The following is a 14,593-nucleotide window of genomic DNA, read 5'->3' as shown; positions in this document are numbered from 1 at the left end:
ACGGATATATACAATCCACGGCAATGGCCCGGCTGTCATCTGAAGAGAAGTCCGCCTTGAATGCCCTGCGCCTTGTTCAACCCCCACCCCCGGCCCGCAAGAAGGACCGGGGTCCACCGTGACTTGGTCGGACGAGGTCAATGGAAGGGCTTCATGGCGTGGCAGTTTTGAGGGCAGCTCGATTTTGAAGACGCCGGCGCCGATTACCAAGGCACCTCCTGGTCCATAACAAGGCGTGCGTCGTGATATGATCACTCCGGCCACGCCTGAGTTACCGGCAGATCACACGCCAATCCCGTGAACTGCAGCCCGGATACCGGCGTGGTAACCTTGCCCTCCCGCGTCATGCGAAACATGGCGACCGGACACCCAGGTAAATGGTTCGGAACGGTCGACTTCCATCCTATATGCAAGGGCTGTAGTTATAGGTGGATGCACGTAGGTGAGCTTGCATCAACTGATCGAGCTGCGCGACCGGGTGCTGAATGTTTCCCGCTGTCTTGTGGAAAAACATCTCTGGCTGGTTTTCCATGCGCCAAACTGCCATGTGGCTGGCAAAACCATGCCGCGGGCGTGCATGTCCGTTCCTGAGATCCAACTAAGGATCGAACCGTAGATCTCTCAACAACTCCATCCTTGATCTCCTGGGTATCATGTCCATTCATTCGTGCTACACCACGTCATGCCCTGCCATGCCAATCACCCCTTGCCCTTCTCCTCATCCAAACTCTTCATCCGCCTCTTGAACGCCATCGGGGTTTCGACAGGCTCCTCGTGCCGCTTTCCCATGCCAAAGAAAAACAGCGGCTGCTTCTCGGCCGACCACATACCCCTGCCTTTCTTCCTCGCCGCCGCCTCGGTCGCCTTGTACAGCGCCTCCATCTTGGGCCCGCCGAACTCGGCGCCCGTCTTGCCCTCGTACGTGGTCGCCAGCCCGCGTCTCAGCATCTCCAGCCCGACGTCCCGGCGCGGGAAGAAGAAGGGCGGCCTGCGCACGTACACGGTCGCCACCACGCGCTCGTACTGGTCCCGCCTGTAGATGTAGGCGCGCACCCGCCGGTGCAGCACGTAGCTCTCCAGGAACGCCTGCGCCTCGGCCGCGAACGGCTGCGCCGGCTTGCCGAAGTGGGCACCTTCGGGGGCGTCGATGCCGGCGATGCGGACGGATATCTGGTGCGGTAGGTCAGCGTTGGCTAGGATGGGCCCGAACCCACAAAAGTCCCTCGTCGATGGGAATGGAACGGCTTCGGCTTCACTCACGGTCCGGTCCTTCAGTTCCTTCCGGTCTTTGGGCACACGACGCAGCCAGCCCCAGCCGGCCAGGCGTCCGCCGGGGGTGTGGAACATGTGGAAGCCATCGCCGTCCCCGACGCTCGTCACCGTGCCAAACAGACTGCGGCGGCGGAAGAAGCTGGGCGCGATATGGTCCGTCCCGGGAAAGCGGCGCAGATAGGACTGGTAGAAGGTCCAGAGACCCAAGGTGAGGCCCGCAGCAGCAACCGGCGCGAGCCAGTTGTGCGGGACACTGAAATGGTCCCGGATGCTGCGTGGTATTGAGTCGGTCCACGACTTGTCTTCTTTTGCTGGAGGCGGCGGTGAGGAGGGCCTCGAACGGTCGTTCTCTGTCATCTGCGCCCCGGTTCTGCTCCGCGTAAATCTTGGATCTCCCTCGTCATCTCCACGACCGCTCGATGTTGGAGCGGACGAATGGCCCCATGGCATGGTGTTGCCGCGGCTTGATGGGGCGGGCTGACCTTGGACGGCGGCGGTTGCAGTCGGCAGATGCGCCCCATCCGGAGCGATGTTGTGGGATTAACTAATCGGTAAGCTCCGTAACGGCGGACACTCAATGAGTGGGGCCTGCACGCTAGCGGGCTTTCAACGGCGCAACGCACTCGCACTCAGCACTCACGTTGGCGGGCCCAGATCTCCAAACATCCCCTTTGGTTCGGAGCTGGTTGAATGAACAACTCTCAGAACAACAACTGTTTGCCTGTACAGAACCGAAGAGGAACAACTAGCAGCCTCAACATCTATTAGATGACCCAAGCACTATCTTACGACTCTTCGGCTAATTTTCGCCAGAAACGTTTGCCAAGGACGTCACCCCGCAATCTCATCAGGAACGTCTGGAACGTGTTCCATACACTCTCATTTACGGATACATGATGGATTCATTGACAAGTGGCGGTAACACTAGCTCACATTTGTGTCAGTCGGCGCTTCCGGTTCCTGCTGCGCGCCTCCGCATCTTTCTGCTCACTGACGCTCGCGTCCGTGACCAGTCAGCGGCCGGACGTGGCCGAATGCATTTACAATTGATAATTGATAAACGCCTTGTTCTTGGTCACTCACGAATTAGCAGACTGAAGACAGTTGTACAAAGCAAAGCAAAGCAGATATACTGTCTATTATGAGATAGAAACCGGGTGGCAAACGTTACCTACGCAAGTACGGAACACTCGCAACCCTAAGCTAATCCCCCCGCCGCGGCCTCCCGCGCTTCGGCCTCCCGGACGATCTGCTCGGAAACAATCTGGGGCAACTTCAGGGGCCGGTGCTTGGGGTCGTATCTCACCTCGTCCATGGTCTCCTCCAGACAGTCAACCTCTAGCGCGTCCGTGTAGGCCTTGTAGGCCGTGTAGGCCGTCGCCTCAGTGTCCGGAGGTGAAGAAGCACAACCGGAGGAGGCATCCTTGGTGCCGCAGTCCGAGCCGGAGCCGGAGCCGGAGCTTGAGCCCGAGCCCGAGCCCGAGCCCGAGGCGGACGAATCCTGTTCCTGAGCGCCCTCCTCCTTGGTCTCAGCTTTAGCCTCAGCCTCAGCCTCAGCCTCTTCCTCGGACTCGCCGCCCTTGATCAGCCTGAGGTGCTCCTTGAGCGCCTTGATCTGCTCCTTGACCACGCCCAGGCGGAACTCCTGGCCGGCCTTGGTGTCCTTGCACTTGGCGCAGTCTTCCTGGACGCGGGTCGTGTCGAATCCGTGCGACCACATCACGCTGCACCCCGTGTCGACCTCGCCGCGGTTGAACGCCTTCTCGCGCTCGCAGGGCCGGGTCAGCCCCTGCCAGGCGTGGTGGCCGCAGCCGAAAACGACGCGTCTGTGGAAGCACATGGTCGGCGATGGCTGGGTTGCCTGCTTGCTTGCTTGCTTGCTTGCGAGGTGAGGTGAGGTGAGTTGAGGTGGTGGGCGAGTGGGGAGATGAGTAGTAGGCTGATGCTTCGACTGAGGGGATGGATGAAGCTGTCCATGCTTGTTTATATGCTACACAGCAGTGGCATGGTTGTTCGCTTATCCTGATAGTGCATGCGTTGGTTGGCACAGAAGTCGTTGGCAGGTGAAAGGCATTGTTCCACGCATGGTAGGGGATATTGCAGTAAACAGCAGGGGACAGGACGCTTTGTTTGAGTCGCTGCTTTCTGATCCTGTGTATGTCTGTCTAGGTGCATTGCCGAACTGCGCATGGCGTCTTTGTTCAGCTGATCTAAACAACCCAGGGGTAACTGATAGTTAATTCTCCCCAGATGAGCACCTTGTGTTGTGTCCAGAAACTAAGCGCGCATGAAAGGGAACCCAAGAGGGAAAAAGAAAACTACGCACGACTGTATCTGTCGGTTGCTACCCAGCAAAGCTGACAGCAGCTGTCCCTCTTTCTACCGTGTAAACGGCAGCTCTCAAACCCCTATCCTGTCCATGAGACCACTCTGGGTAACCTCGTCGAAGTCCCTCGCCCAAACAATCTTACTCCCCGCTGCAGCGTCCGCAACATGCGGCACCTCGAAGCCGATCCGCTTCAACGTCTTCAGCAACTTGCTCTCCGCATCGTCCGCCATGACCACGCCGAAATCCGCGGCGGCCAGGCACGCCAGGTCTGTCGTCGAGTCCCCAAAGTACACCACCGTCTGCTCCTCGAGCCCCTCCCGCAGCGACCTCATCGCCCGCAGCTTATCACCTGCCGTAGAGAGCGGCTGTCCGCCGAGCTCCGCCGGTCCCTCCACCTCGCCCCGGGGCCAACTCACCCCGTTCGCCACCACCCTCCTCACTCCTCCATCCCCGCCCCCACAAGTCCCCTCGATAACCCCGCGAATAAACTCGCCCGACCAGTTGACACTCACAACTGCCACATCCCACTTCCCCTCCCTCCCGTCTCCCCCGGCCGCCCCCAAGGCACCGAGGAACCGCGCAAACCCCTTCCTGACCCTCACCCTCCCTTCCTCCTCACCCTCCTTCCCATCCCCACTCCCTTTCCTATTTCCACCCTCCTTTCCACCCTCCCCCTCCCCGGACGCCCCAGCCAAAGCAACAGCAGTCCTGCCCAGCCTCCGCAGCCCCGCAGGCCGCAAGCCGCGGAAGAACCCGGCGGCGCTGACGCGCGACACGGCGTGCGCCTCGACGGGGCCCAGCGCCTCGAGGAAGGCGAGCTCGTCCGCGAGCGTCGTGCGGGCGGCCGCGGGCGGCGCGTACGCGGCGACGTGCGCCGCGCGCGCGGCGGCGTAGTCCGCCACTATGCGCTGCCAGAGGGCGGTCTGGGACTGCTGGGATGAGGGGATGGTGGTGGTGGCTTTGTTGATGTTGGTTTCGTCTGCAGCGGACTCGTCGGGGTCGGGGTCGGGCTCGTGGTTGGTGGTGGGAGTTGGGGAGGTGAGGTTGTGGGTTTGGTTGGGGTTGGGGTTGGGGTGGTTGGAGTTGGAGTTAGGGGGGAGGGTTGAGGTAGCAGTGTCTGTACTGCTGGTGGTGGTGGCTGTAGCGGAGATAGCGAGGGTGACGAGGGAGTCCAGGGTGTCGTGGGCGGTGATTGTGCCGTCGAAGTCTAGGAGCAGCAGATTTCGGCCCATTTTTTCAATTGTGCGATTGGGGATATTGGAGTGACTGGTATGCTAAACCTTGGGGACGTGGTGGCGGTGGGATTGATGGTGAAAAAGACAGAAGCAGTCTTGAAGAAAGGGTCTCAGGAGACTCTAAGCCGGGTGGTTTTATTGAGCTCCAGTTGGAAGTTACATAGCATTCAGATCTCAAAACCGGTCGAAAAAGGATCCCCACAATTCCTGGAACTCACCGTGCTCTCTCATCGGTTGCCCTGCTAGTGTATGAGTGGCACCCGGCTGCCACGTCTCTCGTTCCTAGGTCACTGCACGCATCTTGGGATCCAAGACACCGAAGTCACATGCCTAATTGCTGATGCTGTCATTTTTGACCCAGGGTATCTATCGTGTTATCTTTCCTGCTCAGAGGCCGCCCCGGTTAACCCGCAAACCTAAGCGCTGTTTCCTAGAACGCCAGCCCAGAGATGCCAAAGTCAGAGTTCCAGAGTCAGAGTTCCAATCGGCGGATGCCCGATCCATCACAAAACATCTTCCATTTTGAGGTCTTCATCCTCCTCCTCGTCCGACAGTGCGTCAGCCTTGGGCACCGCTGCGTCATCGGCCGGCTTAGGCAACGAAGCCACCATGCTCTGGTACTCGGGCTTGAGAGACCAGTGGTTGGCAAACGTGCCGGACCGCTGCAGAACGGCAATCTTGTCGAGACACTCGCGCAGATAGGCCTCGGGCTGCGGGATCCTGCCGCGGAAGGCCCTGATGGACCAGTACTTGTGTTCCGAGAAGCACCGAGCGATGGCGTCCAGGAGCTGGTTCTCTGGCCAGCGCGTCGCCTTGTTCTCCAGCTTCTTCGCCTTGGTCGGCTTCTCCCGGGTTTTCTGCACCGCGTGTCAGCAAGCCGGGCGGAAGGAGAGGATGAAGAGAGGATGAAAACACGGCCACATACGAGGAAGGCGTCCCACTCTTTCGGATTCGTAAGACCCTGAGATGGCATCAACCCGTTAACCATCTTCGTCCTCTTCTGGGTGTTCTCGGCGGCGTTTGCGCGGAGGGCCAGGAATCGGTTGGCTTCGGCGTTCTGCACCGGAGTGCAGACCACTTCGTGTTTGATCTTGCCTGCAATTCTCGTTTTCTCTGCATCGCCAAGTCAGCACAGTCTGTTCCGCCCTGGAGAGGCAAGCAAGCGACCGACTTGGAATGGGCCTGCGCGCATATTGCGCGCCCCTCTTGCCTCGCTCGACGGGCTGCTCCATCAGTCTCTGCTGCTTCCGCAGGAGGTGGGCAGGAATGCCCTGCGCCAGAGCATTGGCCCTCTCTTTGTTCTTCGCAGCGAAGCTCGGCAGGTCCTGCTCGGTGAAGACGAAGGTGTTGTTGACGTCGTGGTTTACCACGTCCATGTTGTACTCTTTGGGCACCTTCTTGTGGGCCTTGAGGTCCGACCTGAGGCGCATTTGCAGTCTCTAGAAGCCAGAGGCAGGTGTCAGAGGCGGGAATCGGCGCCCTCCATCTCCCGAGACGGCACGACTGACCAGATTGCCATCCTTGTCCATCCACTGTCGAATTGTGCCAATCTCGATCTCGGCGTCATCGTCCAGCTTCGACCAGGCATCCCAGACGTAGCTGGGCAGTCGCGCGAGATACATGCGGCTGTAGCCGTCCGCGTCGGATTGCTTGTCGTAGAATTCCAAATCCGGAGTCTCGTCCAGCGCCTCGTCCATGAACTGCGGGCCGGCGTCGGGTTCCGGCTTGATCTGCGGCTGTTCTGCCATCCTGATATCACCAGTGCAGTGCGCTGCAGGGCGTGTATCGAGCGAAATCGATGGTTGACGCTGGTGTTGGGTAAAACGAAGGGCGTGTGACTGGGGCGAGAGATCCGAGGGGCGTGACAAAGCACAGAGCACGGCTGCGCCTTGCCTTGTCTGCTGAGGTCATTGCAGGCGGCTGCAGGCTAACTAAAGTGGGGCCTTTAGCTTGGCGCCCGCTACGCTTTCCCTTTGCGGACAGTGGCGGCAGAAGGTGCTTTGTGCTGGAGGCTTCCCCAGACAGGTTGTTGCTCCTGAATTTCGGAAGGCTGCTCAACACCCGACCACGTAGGCAGTTGACTCCGCAAGTCAACCACGGGCAGCGGCATCCTACTTGTATGCAGTCACTTCCATGGTGGATTTCGCATGCCCTTCGGGCCCCTTTCCATGACAAACCTGCATGCTCATGCTCTAGGCAGCACCTCCGGTCACCTGATTGGCTGCGTTAAGCGCGACCCTGACGGCCGTGATAAAAGCTTTCAAAACCTGGCCACAGCTCAGTGCATCCACTTTCTTTCCCAACATCATTTCCAACCCTCGCGCTTCGATCGCTCTTTGCCTTGTATCCACGACCCTCCTCAACGACGACTTGATATTAAGGTATCTACCGGACTTAGCGCTGGATAGGCTGCGCTTTCCCACGGTATCAAGACGGATAGATCGGCAAGCACTGGCTTTCGCAGCATTCACGATGGCGTCGGCAGAGGACCGCGAAATGATGGAGAAGATCGGCCGTTTGGCTGGCCGCATCAATCGCTACAAGAACGAGCTGGCGGGCTTCGCCCCGACGCCTGCCGGCCGGCCGCCTCACCGTACGCGAATCGACCGATGGCATGTCCGCCCTCCTCTCCGCCCAGCTGACGTGCCTCGAGACACAGGACCTGTTGACGGATGGCGCGCGCGTGGATTTCCTCATCGTGGCGGCCATCACAGCGCGCGGATGCCCGTTTACCGCAACAAGACGCTCATCCTGAACGGCGCTTCACAGCAGAAGCAATCGGGCGACCAAGACGCCGGAGCTACGTCGGACGCGTCCTCGTCCTCGTGGGTTACGAAAAACGATCGACATTTGCAGCTTATCAATTCCAACGTCTACAAGCGAGATGCGCCGGTGCGGACGGCTGCCATGGAGCAGGCGCGGCGCCAGAAGCTTGCTCTCAGGGACAAGCAAGAGCGCGCTAAACTGATCAGCCACCTCAACCACATGGTAAACAGCGGAGGATTTGGGTCCGCTAACCAGCAGGCCGCGGCCGATAAGTACGAGATTGCCGTTCAGGGCGTGCGCTTCAGGGTCGCCAAGAACGGCAGCAAGCTTATCAGGGTTCCCGGTGCGTTCTTCTCACCATGTCCACGGGCTGCGCAGGGTGCTCACCAATCGGCAGGCGAAAACAACTCGGCCAAGGCGACACCCAAGATTGCCGTCGTTGGAGGCGTCAGGTTTTATCGAAGCAAGAACGGTAACCTGTACCGCCACGGCATCGTGAAAGCCCAGCGGTATGTTTCCTGGAACCGTGGGGCCGGCCAACTGACTCCAGCGTCTCGCGGCAGGCAATCGGGCGTCGTCAAGAAAGTCAACGTGCCTTGCAAGCAATTTTCCATGACGGGTAACTCCATTTTCCTCGACCGACGCCCCGCGCGACATTCGACCGACCGGGCTTCGGTAAGTGACGCGGGACTCGCTAACCGAGACTCAGGTTCCTGCACCCAAGGCCCGCGCTGCCGCTACGTCCACGACCCACACAAGGTGGCAATTTGCCGAGAGTTCTTGCAAGGCGGTGGCTGCCAAAGCGGCGAGCACTGCGATCTGTCGCATGAGCCCATTCCCGAGCGCACGCCGACTTGTCTGCATTTTGCCCGGGATAGCTGCACCAAACCTGACTGCAAGTATGCTCACGTGAAAGTGTCACCAGCTGCTCCTGTGTGCCGCGATTTCGGCTTCTACGGCTACTGCGAGAAGGGCGCCAGCTGCCCGGACCGCCACGTCTTCGAGTGTCCCGACTTCAGCAACACGGGCACCTGTAAGATCAAGGGCTGTAAGCTGCCGCATCGGGAGAGGGCAAGCGTCCTGCGGAGAGGAGCTGGCGGACGGGATCTGTCCAGCATGGAGGAGGAGGACAAGGAGATGGCAGATCTCTCAAGCGACGAGGACGGAGAGTCGATTGACGATGACGACGTCGACTCGGATGAGGTGGACGAGTTTATTGGCCACGACGAGCACGAGGGTCTTGAATTCGCGGAGCAGAGGGACTTCATCGCTCTATGATGCTGCTCCCTCTGCCGTGCTCCTTCCTGATGTCTGATGCGTTGCGTCCATCATCTCTTCCTTGCATTGCCTGCTGGCATCGATACCCCCCATTGCCTTATTGCCGTCTTTACTGGGAAAGAAACGGAGTTGGGCCACGGTGATGGCGCCAGGGGAAAAAGAGGGGAAAACAAGAAAAAAAAAAAGAAAAAGAAAAAGAAAGAAATAATGGCGGCACAGCGATGCCTCGTGTGAGCAGTCGTGTTGGGTTATTCATGAATAAGTCATACATCCATAGCTTCCGTAGATGGATGAAGAAAGATGTACGGAGTACTGAACTGGACATGCAAGCAACGTCTCGTGGTCCCCTGCGGTGGTGTTCCACTGACCCCACACCTCGGTCCCCTCCGCTCTCCTCGGGGCGGGTGTGCTTTGCCGTCTCACGCCCGCCCCTTATCCACCGGGGTGCACCAGAGCAGTTGGTTGCAGGCGGGGTCGGCAGTTGAGGGGGTGATCGGGGGCCAAGATCTGGGGTGCGACGGAGCTGATGACCCCCAGCATTCCGGACTTTACGTACACTACATAACCAAGCGCACACTCAGAGTTGTCCAAACGTGAGTGAGTTACCAGGCAGAATGCGCACCGGGAGCTGCCAGTCCGTCCCTTAGTTTTCCCGTGCCAGGTAGCTACCTACCTACCTACCTAGGGAGGTTCTGTATTGTATGCATGTAGGTAGGTAGATGATCACTTGCGACGGCTTCAGCCAAGCTACCAATTCCCGGGAAGAAGAGTCAAGGAAAAGGGGGTTGGGCAGCAAAAGGACAAGCAGTGTGCCCGGCAACTATTTTCCACGGTTTGCTCTGCTCTGCCATGATCTGCTCCCCGTGCCCCTCTTCTTCTTCTCCTTCTTCTTCCCCCGGTGTGGGTGGGCGCTTCTCCACTAGTGTACTGAGGCGCTGATGATCGTGGGGCTGGCTGGTGGGGTGGTGTGATTGTTGGGGGGTTCTGGACGTCGTGCTTATGGTCCCCCGGCTTGGCTGCATGGAAAGTCCGCCGAGGGATTTTAGGTTCCAGCAGGACGGGGAAGGGCTGGGAAGATGGAATGGTTTATAGTGTATTCAGAGGCGTTTCTTCACTTGGAGGGTGCAGAGGAGACTGATCTTATCCAACCCTGGTCGTGGTAGATTTACTTGGTCGATGTTGAAGCTGGCCTGTCACCTTGTCCCTCGTCAAGTTACATCGATGACTTCTTGATTTCCCTCCTTTATTACACTAACGTCACGGTAGTACTAAGTAGGCTTTGCTACCTACAGATTCGGTCCCAATGCCAAGTGGACGCCCCAGTGCTCGGGGGTGGCCGCCTTCGGGTGCCTGACCCAGACCAACAGGGGAGGGGAGACAGTCTTAGTCTGGTCTGTGTCAGCACACTCGAGGATATAGCTCCCCGCCGCTGGGGCATGCGGCGTCCCGGCACCTGGGGTGGCAGGCCGGCCGCCTCCCTCGGCGGGTTTTCTGCCGGGTATTTGGGCCCGTGCTGCGGGCTGCAGCGGACTTACACTGATCTCGTCAAGGGTGTGGTGCGGTCACATACTTACATGCAGTTATATAACCGAGGCCCTTGTCCGTTGTCCGCCGGAGGCCGTGATGGTGGAGCGGGATCGCGCACGCACGCAGATAGAGTCGCAGAACTTGTAGCTTCGTTTCACGGACTTCGGATGTTCGTCAGCCTTGATCTACAGAAGCTTTTATTCTCCACATAATCAACTTCCACAGCCGAACGTCAGCGGACAGTGACACACGATGGGCGACATACCGGCTGTGAACGGCACCTGCAATGGGCACCACGGCGACGAGCTGCTGCTCAAGGAAGCTCCCGTCGAGAACCTGCGGCCGCTCAAGGTGATCGTCGTCGGGGCGGGCTTTTCGGGCATCTTGATGGCCATCAGGATACCCGAGAGGCTGAGGAACGTTGAGCTGGTCGTGTACGAGAAGAACGACGGTGTTGGTGGAGTCTGGTAGGGGTTCAACTCGCCCAACAGCTCTAGAAGAAGGCTGACGTTGCTAGGTGGCTGAATAGATATCCCGGTATGAACAGGACTTGAATAGGACTACTGCTGCATTGGAAAGCTCGAGGATGGCTAACAGTCAGTCGAAGGAGTTGCCTGCGACATCCCATGTAAGTCGCCTGCTCAGGCAGATAAGCCAGCCGGAACTAACTCGCCGCCAGCTCACTCATACCAATACTCGTTTGCCCCGAATCCGCACTGGAGCAACCTGTATGCGCCCGGCAGCGAGATCCAGAAGTATCTCGAGGGCGTGGCCGAGAGGTTTGGCGCCATGAGGTTCATCAAGACGCGCCACCGGGTCGACCACGGCGAGTGGGATGATGCGGCAAAGAAATGGTTTGTCCTCCAGTCCGATCCTTGCTCTACAAGCTATTCGCTGACGTGCACCAGGAGGGTCAAGGTCACGAACCTTGCCACCGGGGAGACGTTCGAGGACGCAGCAAACGTCTTGATCACGGCGCGGGGCCAGCTCAACAACGTGTCGTGGCCAAACATCCCTGGCCTTGACACGTTCCAGGGAAAGGTTATGCACTCGGGAGAGTGGGACACGAGGTAGGCGTTGTCATTGCTTGCCTCTCTCAGCAAGCCGGCGCCAGCCAACTGACACGCATCAGCTATGACTTCCGCAACAAGCGAATCGGCGTCATCGGCAACGGCTCCAGCGCCATCCAGATTATTCCAAACCTGCAGAAGGTCGAGGGCGCCAAGCTCACCTGCTTCATGCGCTCGCCGACCTGGATCGCGTCACCCTTTGGAGATCAAGGAATGATTGAACTGGGCTTGGATCCCGCTGAGACAGCCTGTAATGCCCAACCCATCTTGCGGCGGCCCCCTTGTCCCTGCCCTCCGCTGACCAACCTTCCCACCACCACAGTCTCCGATGAGCAACGCCAAAAGCTGGCCGCCAACCCGGACGAGCTCTTCAAGGTCCGCAAGGTTTTCGAGACGGGCGGCAACATCATCCACGACAGCACGATCCGCGGCACGCCTATGCAGATAGCCTTCCAGGAGTCCTTCCGCGAGTCCATGCAGGTCAAGCTCGCCACGCGGCCCGACCTGCTCGCCCTGCTGATCCCGGCCTTCGCGCCGGGCTGCCGCCGCCTGACCCCGGGCAAGGGCTTCCTCGAGTCGCTGCTTGAGCCCAACGTGACGGTGGTCAGCTCGCCCATCGCACAAATCACGCCCACCGGCGTCGAGACCAAGACCACGGACGCCACCGCCCACCACCCCCTCGACGTCCTCGTCTGCGCGACAGGCTTCCACGTCTCGTCGCCGCCGCCCTTCCCGCTGCTAGGCCTGAACCGGCTACCGCTCTCCGCGCGCTGGCACAAGCGCGCCGAATCGTACCTCTCGCTGGCGGTGGACGGGTTCCCGAACCTGCTGATGCTGTTCGGGCCCAACAGCGCGATCGGGTCGGGCAGCCTGACCAAGATCCTGGAGGCGGAGGCGGACTACATCCTGGCGGCGGTGCGCAAGCTGCAGAAGGAGGACTACGCGAGCATGGCGCCGCGGCGCGCGCGCGTGCGCGACTTCATGGCCTACGTCGACGGCTACTTCAAGCGCACCGTCTACACGGACCAGTGCCGCAGCTGGTACACGCGCGACGGCAAGGTGGTCGGCCTGTGGCCCGGGTCCACGCTGCACGCGCTCGAGACGCTGCGGAATCCGCGCTGGGAGGACTGGGAGTACGAGAGCCTCGAGGGCGAGGGGGGCAATGCACTGAGGTGGCTGGGTAATGGGAATAGCGAGCCGGGTGATCCGTCGTGGTATATCAATCCAGATGAGGTCGAGGTGCCGGTGGAGGGGCGGCCGGAGGACAATAAGCGGTACCGGGCAAGGCCGTGGTCGTATTGAGGGTGGAGAGGTGAAATGAATTTTTGGACTCGCTGGCGCTGTGTGGCTATTATCATGCAGTAGTTTGAGGGAGGGAGTTGCGCTCTCTGGGGCAGCCTACCGGGCTTCATTCAGCCGTGCGGCACGCGTGGGACCGCAACGTTCAAAGCACAGCAACCCTTTTTTTGCACGGGAGGAGAGAAGGAACCTCTCGGCGTAGGTCAACACGCAGGCAGTTCAGGCAATTTAATCTGCATTCGTCCGCATATGCTATCGTCGTTTGTCGTGTCAGGTCTATACACGTTAGATCCTCAGCTCCCGACCTTGAAGGTTCTCCCGCTCGCCGTCTTGCGCTCCTTCTCTTCGTTGTCCGGCCTGGCTCTGCGGAGGACTGAGACACTGTCAGCCCTGAGGAGTCGCCGAGCGGGGTAGGCTGCCCACCTTGGAGGAAGTCTGCTGTCCGCCGCCTCATGCGGGAGTGAATATACGCCTAGGAGCCGGTTAGCTCTGTCGGATCATGCCTGTGACGGGCACGCACCTTGGAGGCCTTAATGTGGTAGTGGAAGTAGTCGCGGAAGGTCTGGATGTGCGAGATGACCTCGGGCATTCGCTGCGGGGTCAGGTGTCGCGGGAAGAGGACTGCCGCTGTCAGCACGCACACCACACCGACCGCATGTAACCTGTGAGGTTCGTACCAAACGTAACGTAGCCGATCTCGCCGGTTCCCGTATTCTTCACGCCCGGCACGCCCTGCAGCTCGAGCGGCGGGTCATTGCGGAACAGCACCTGGGGCGCGTTCTGGATGGCGCGCCGGCGGGCATCGACGAACTCCTGGATGAAGACCTTGCCGAACACGCGGTCCGTCTCTTCCCGGAAGATGGTGCTGAAGATGACGGTGACGCGGTCGTGGCTGGCCTTGACGTAGATGGCCTCCTCTTCGCGGTAGTGGATCGCCTTGACCTCGCCGCCCTCGCGCACGCCCTGGGGAGCCTCCTCGGAGGTGAACTTGGCCGCCTCGGCCTTGAGGTGATAGTGCTCCTGGTAGGCCTGCTCGAAGGGGGCGGCCATGGCGTTGCGCTTCAGCAGCGAGATCTTCTTGACCAGCTCGTCGCGGGCCTCTGCAATCCTGTCTCAGCACACTACACATGTGGTTCGGCGCGCGGTCACCCGGTCACGCGGGGAGGGGGGCCACCGACCCTTGTCTGCGGGCAGATTCTCCAGGTCGACGACGATGGAGAAGTCGAAGCCGGGCTCTGGCGGCACGACGTAGGGACCGTACTCGCGATTGAGCACCTCCTCAGCGCCGTAGCGCAGCAGGTCCTTGAAGCAGCGGATCTGGATGGAGACCATGATCTTGGTCTTGGACTCAGGGGTCGAGATGTGGAACGTGACGCCGTCGAAGTCGGATACGGTCTGGTCGATGGACACGGGCGGCGCTCTACGGTCACGGGAGGCACGAGGCCATGGTCAGCGATGAAGAGGCCACACGGGCATGCAGCAGCTTCAGTGCGCAGGGCAGCATCGGAAACCGCAGCAACGCAAGTCGCAACAACACAGCAGCCCGCCTCCGGCTACTCACCCGGAAAAGCGCTCCGTGAGCACCGACTGTATCAGCACATTCTGGTAGTCGAGGAGGAGCATCTTGGATGGTGGGCCCCGCTCCAATCGCTTGCCCGTTGGCTTGTGTCGTTCTGTCGCCGGGAGGTGAATGAGGGCGCTGTGTCTGGAGGGAGGTTGTAGATACGGTAATGTTAGTGGGGCCGGCGTTGAGCCAGAGGCTGACGTTGTGGCGGGCAGGGGGGGAGGAGAGCAGGCTGCCGAACCCCAACCCCTGG

At 59.9% G+C, this 14,593-nt stretch overlaps 7 protein-coding genes across 7 annotated transcripts; 2 read left to right on the top strand and 5 right to left on the bottom strand.

The window, feature by feature from the left end:
• Window positions 1-379: 379 nt before the first annotated feature.
• THITE_2112485 (uncharacterized protein) lies at window positions 380-1,789 on the bottom strand. The gene is made up of 2 exons (XM_003651751.1): window positions 1,261-1,789; window positions 380-1,170 (listed from the first exon to the last, which is right to left on the bottom strand). The coding sequence occupies exons 1-2, from the start codon at window positions 1,627-1,629 to the stop codon at window positions 700-702; spliced, it is 840 nt and encodes a 279-aa protein (XP_003651799.1). The 5' UTR covers window positions 1,630-1,789; the 3' UTR covers window positions 380-699.
• Window positions 1,790-2,869: 1,080 nt separating this feature from the next.
• Window positions 2,870-3,112, bottom strand: THITE_27672 (uncharacterized protein; the record flags this gene model as incomplete). Its single annotated transcript, XM_003651750.1, has 1 exon — window positions 2,870-3,112. A coding segment is annotated over one exon (243 nt), but the record flags the coding sequence as incomplete, so codon positions are not given.
• Window positions 3,113-3,152: 40 nt separating this feature from the next.
• On the bottom strand, window positions 3,153-4,127 carry THITE_2112484 (uncharacterized protein). The gene has a single exon (XM_003651749.1). It carries the CDS (start codon window positions 3,931-3,933, stop codon window positions 3,673-3,675), a length of 261 nt encoding a protein of 86 aa, XP_003651797.1. The 5' UTR covers window positions 3,934-4,127; the 3' UTR covers window positions 3,153-3,672.
• Window positions 4,128-4,934: 807 nt separating this feature from the next.
• On the bottom strand, window positions 4,935-6,736 carry THITE_2112481 (uncharacterized protein). The gene is made up of 4 exons (XM_003651748.1): window positions 6,345-6,736; window positions 6,008-6,275; window positions 5,762-5,949; window positions 4,935-5,693 (listed from the first exon to the last, which is right to left on the bottom strand). Exons 1-4 carry the CDS (start codon window positions 6,582-6,584, stop codon window positions 5,340-5,342), a joined length of 1,050 nt encoding a protein of 349 aa, XP_003651796.1. The 5' UTR covers window positions 6,585-6,736; the 3' UTR covers window positions 4,935-5,339.
• A 451-nt stretch (window positions 6,737-7,187) lies between these two features.
• THITE_2112476 (uncharacterized protein) lies at window positions 7,188-9,030 on the top strand. Its single transcript, XM_003651747.1, has 5 exons — window positions 7,188-7,429; window positions 7,490-7,945; window positions 8,000-8,111; window positions 8,166-8,221; window positions 8,312-9,030. The coding sequence occupies exons 1-5, from the start codon at window positions 7,309-7,311 to the stop codon at window positions 8,878-8,880; spliced, it is 1,314 nt and encodes a 437-aa protein (XP_003651795.1). The 5' UTR covers window positions 7,188-7,308; the 3' UTR covers window positions 8,881-9,030.
• Window positions 9,031-10,540: 1,510 nt separating this feature from the next.
• Window positions 10,541-12,850, top strand: THITE_2112471 (uncharacterized protein). The gene is made up of 7 exons (XM_003651746.1): window positions 10,541-10,874; window positions 10,925-10,944; window positions 11,015-11,035; window positions 11,087-11,261; window positions 11,316-11,477; window positions 11,540-11,727; window positions 11,800-12,850. The coding sequence occupies exons 1-7, from the start codon at window positions 10,660-10,662 to the stop codon at window positions 12,777-12,779; spliced, it is 1,761 nt and encodes a 586-aa protein (XP_003651794.1). The 5' UTR covers window positions 10,541-10,659; the 3' UTR covers window positions 12,780-12,850.
• Window positions 12,851-12,924: 74 nt separating this feature from the next.
• On the bottom strand, window positions 12,925-14,523 carry THITE_2112469 (uncharacterized protein). Its single transcript, XM_003651745.1, has 6 exons — window positions 14,338-14,523; window positions 13,955-14,196; window positions 13,454-13,876; window positions 13,297-13,397; window positions 13,200-13,248; window positions 12,925-13,149 (listed from the first exon to the last, which is right to left on the bottom strand). The coding sequence occupies exons 1-6, from the start codon at window positions 14,397-14,399 to the stop codon at window positions 13,070-13,072; spliced, it is 957 nt and encodes a 318-aa protein (XP_003651793.1). The 5' UTR covers window positions 14,400-14,523; the 3' UTR covers window positions 12,925-13,069.
• Window positions 14,524-14,593: the final 70 nt, after the last annotated feature.

This window comes from Thermothielavioides terrestris, chromosome 2 (assembly GCF_000226115.1).
Source record: "Thermothielavioides terrestris NRRL 8126 chromosome 2, complete sequence".
NCBI lineage: Eukaryota > Fungi > Ascomycota > Sordariomycetes > Sordariales > Chaetomiaceae > Thermothielavioides > Thermothielavioides terrestris.
This window is presented reverse-complemented; position numbering and strand designations above follow the sequence as displayed.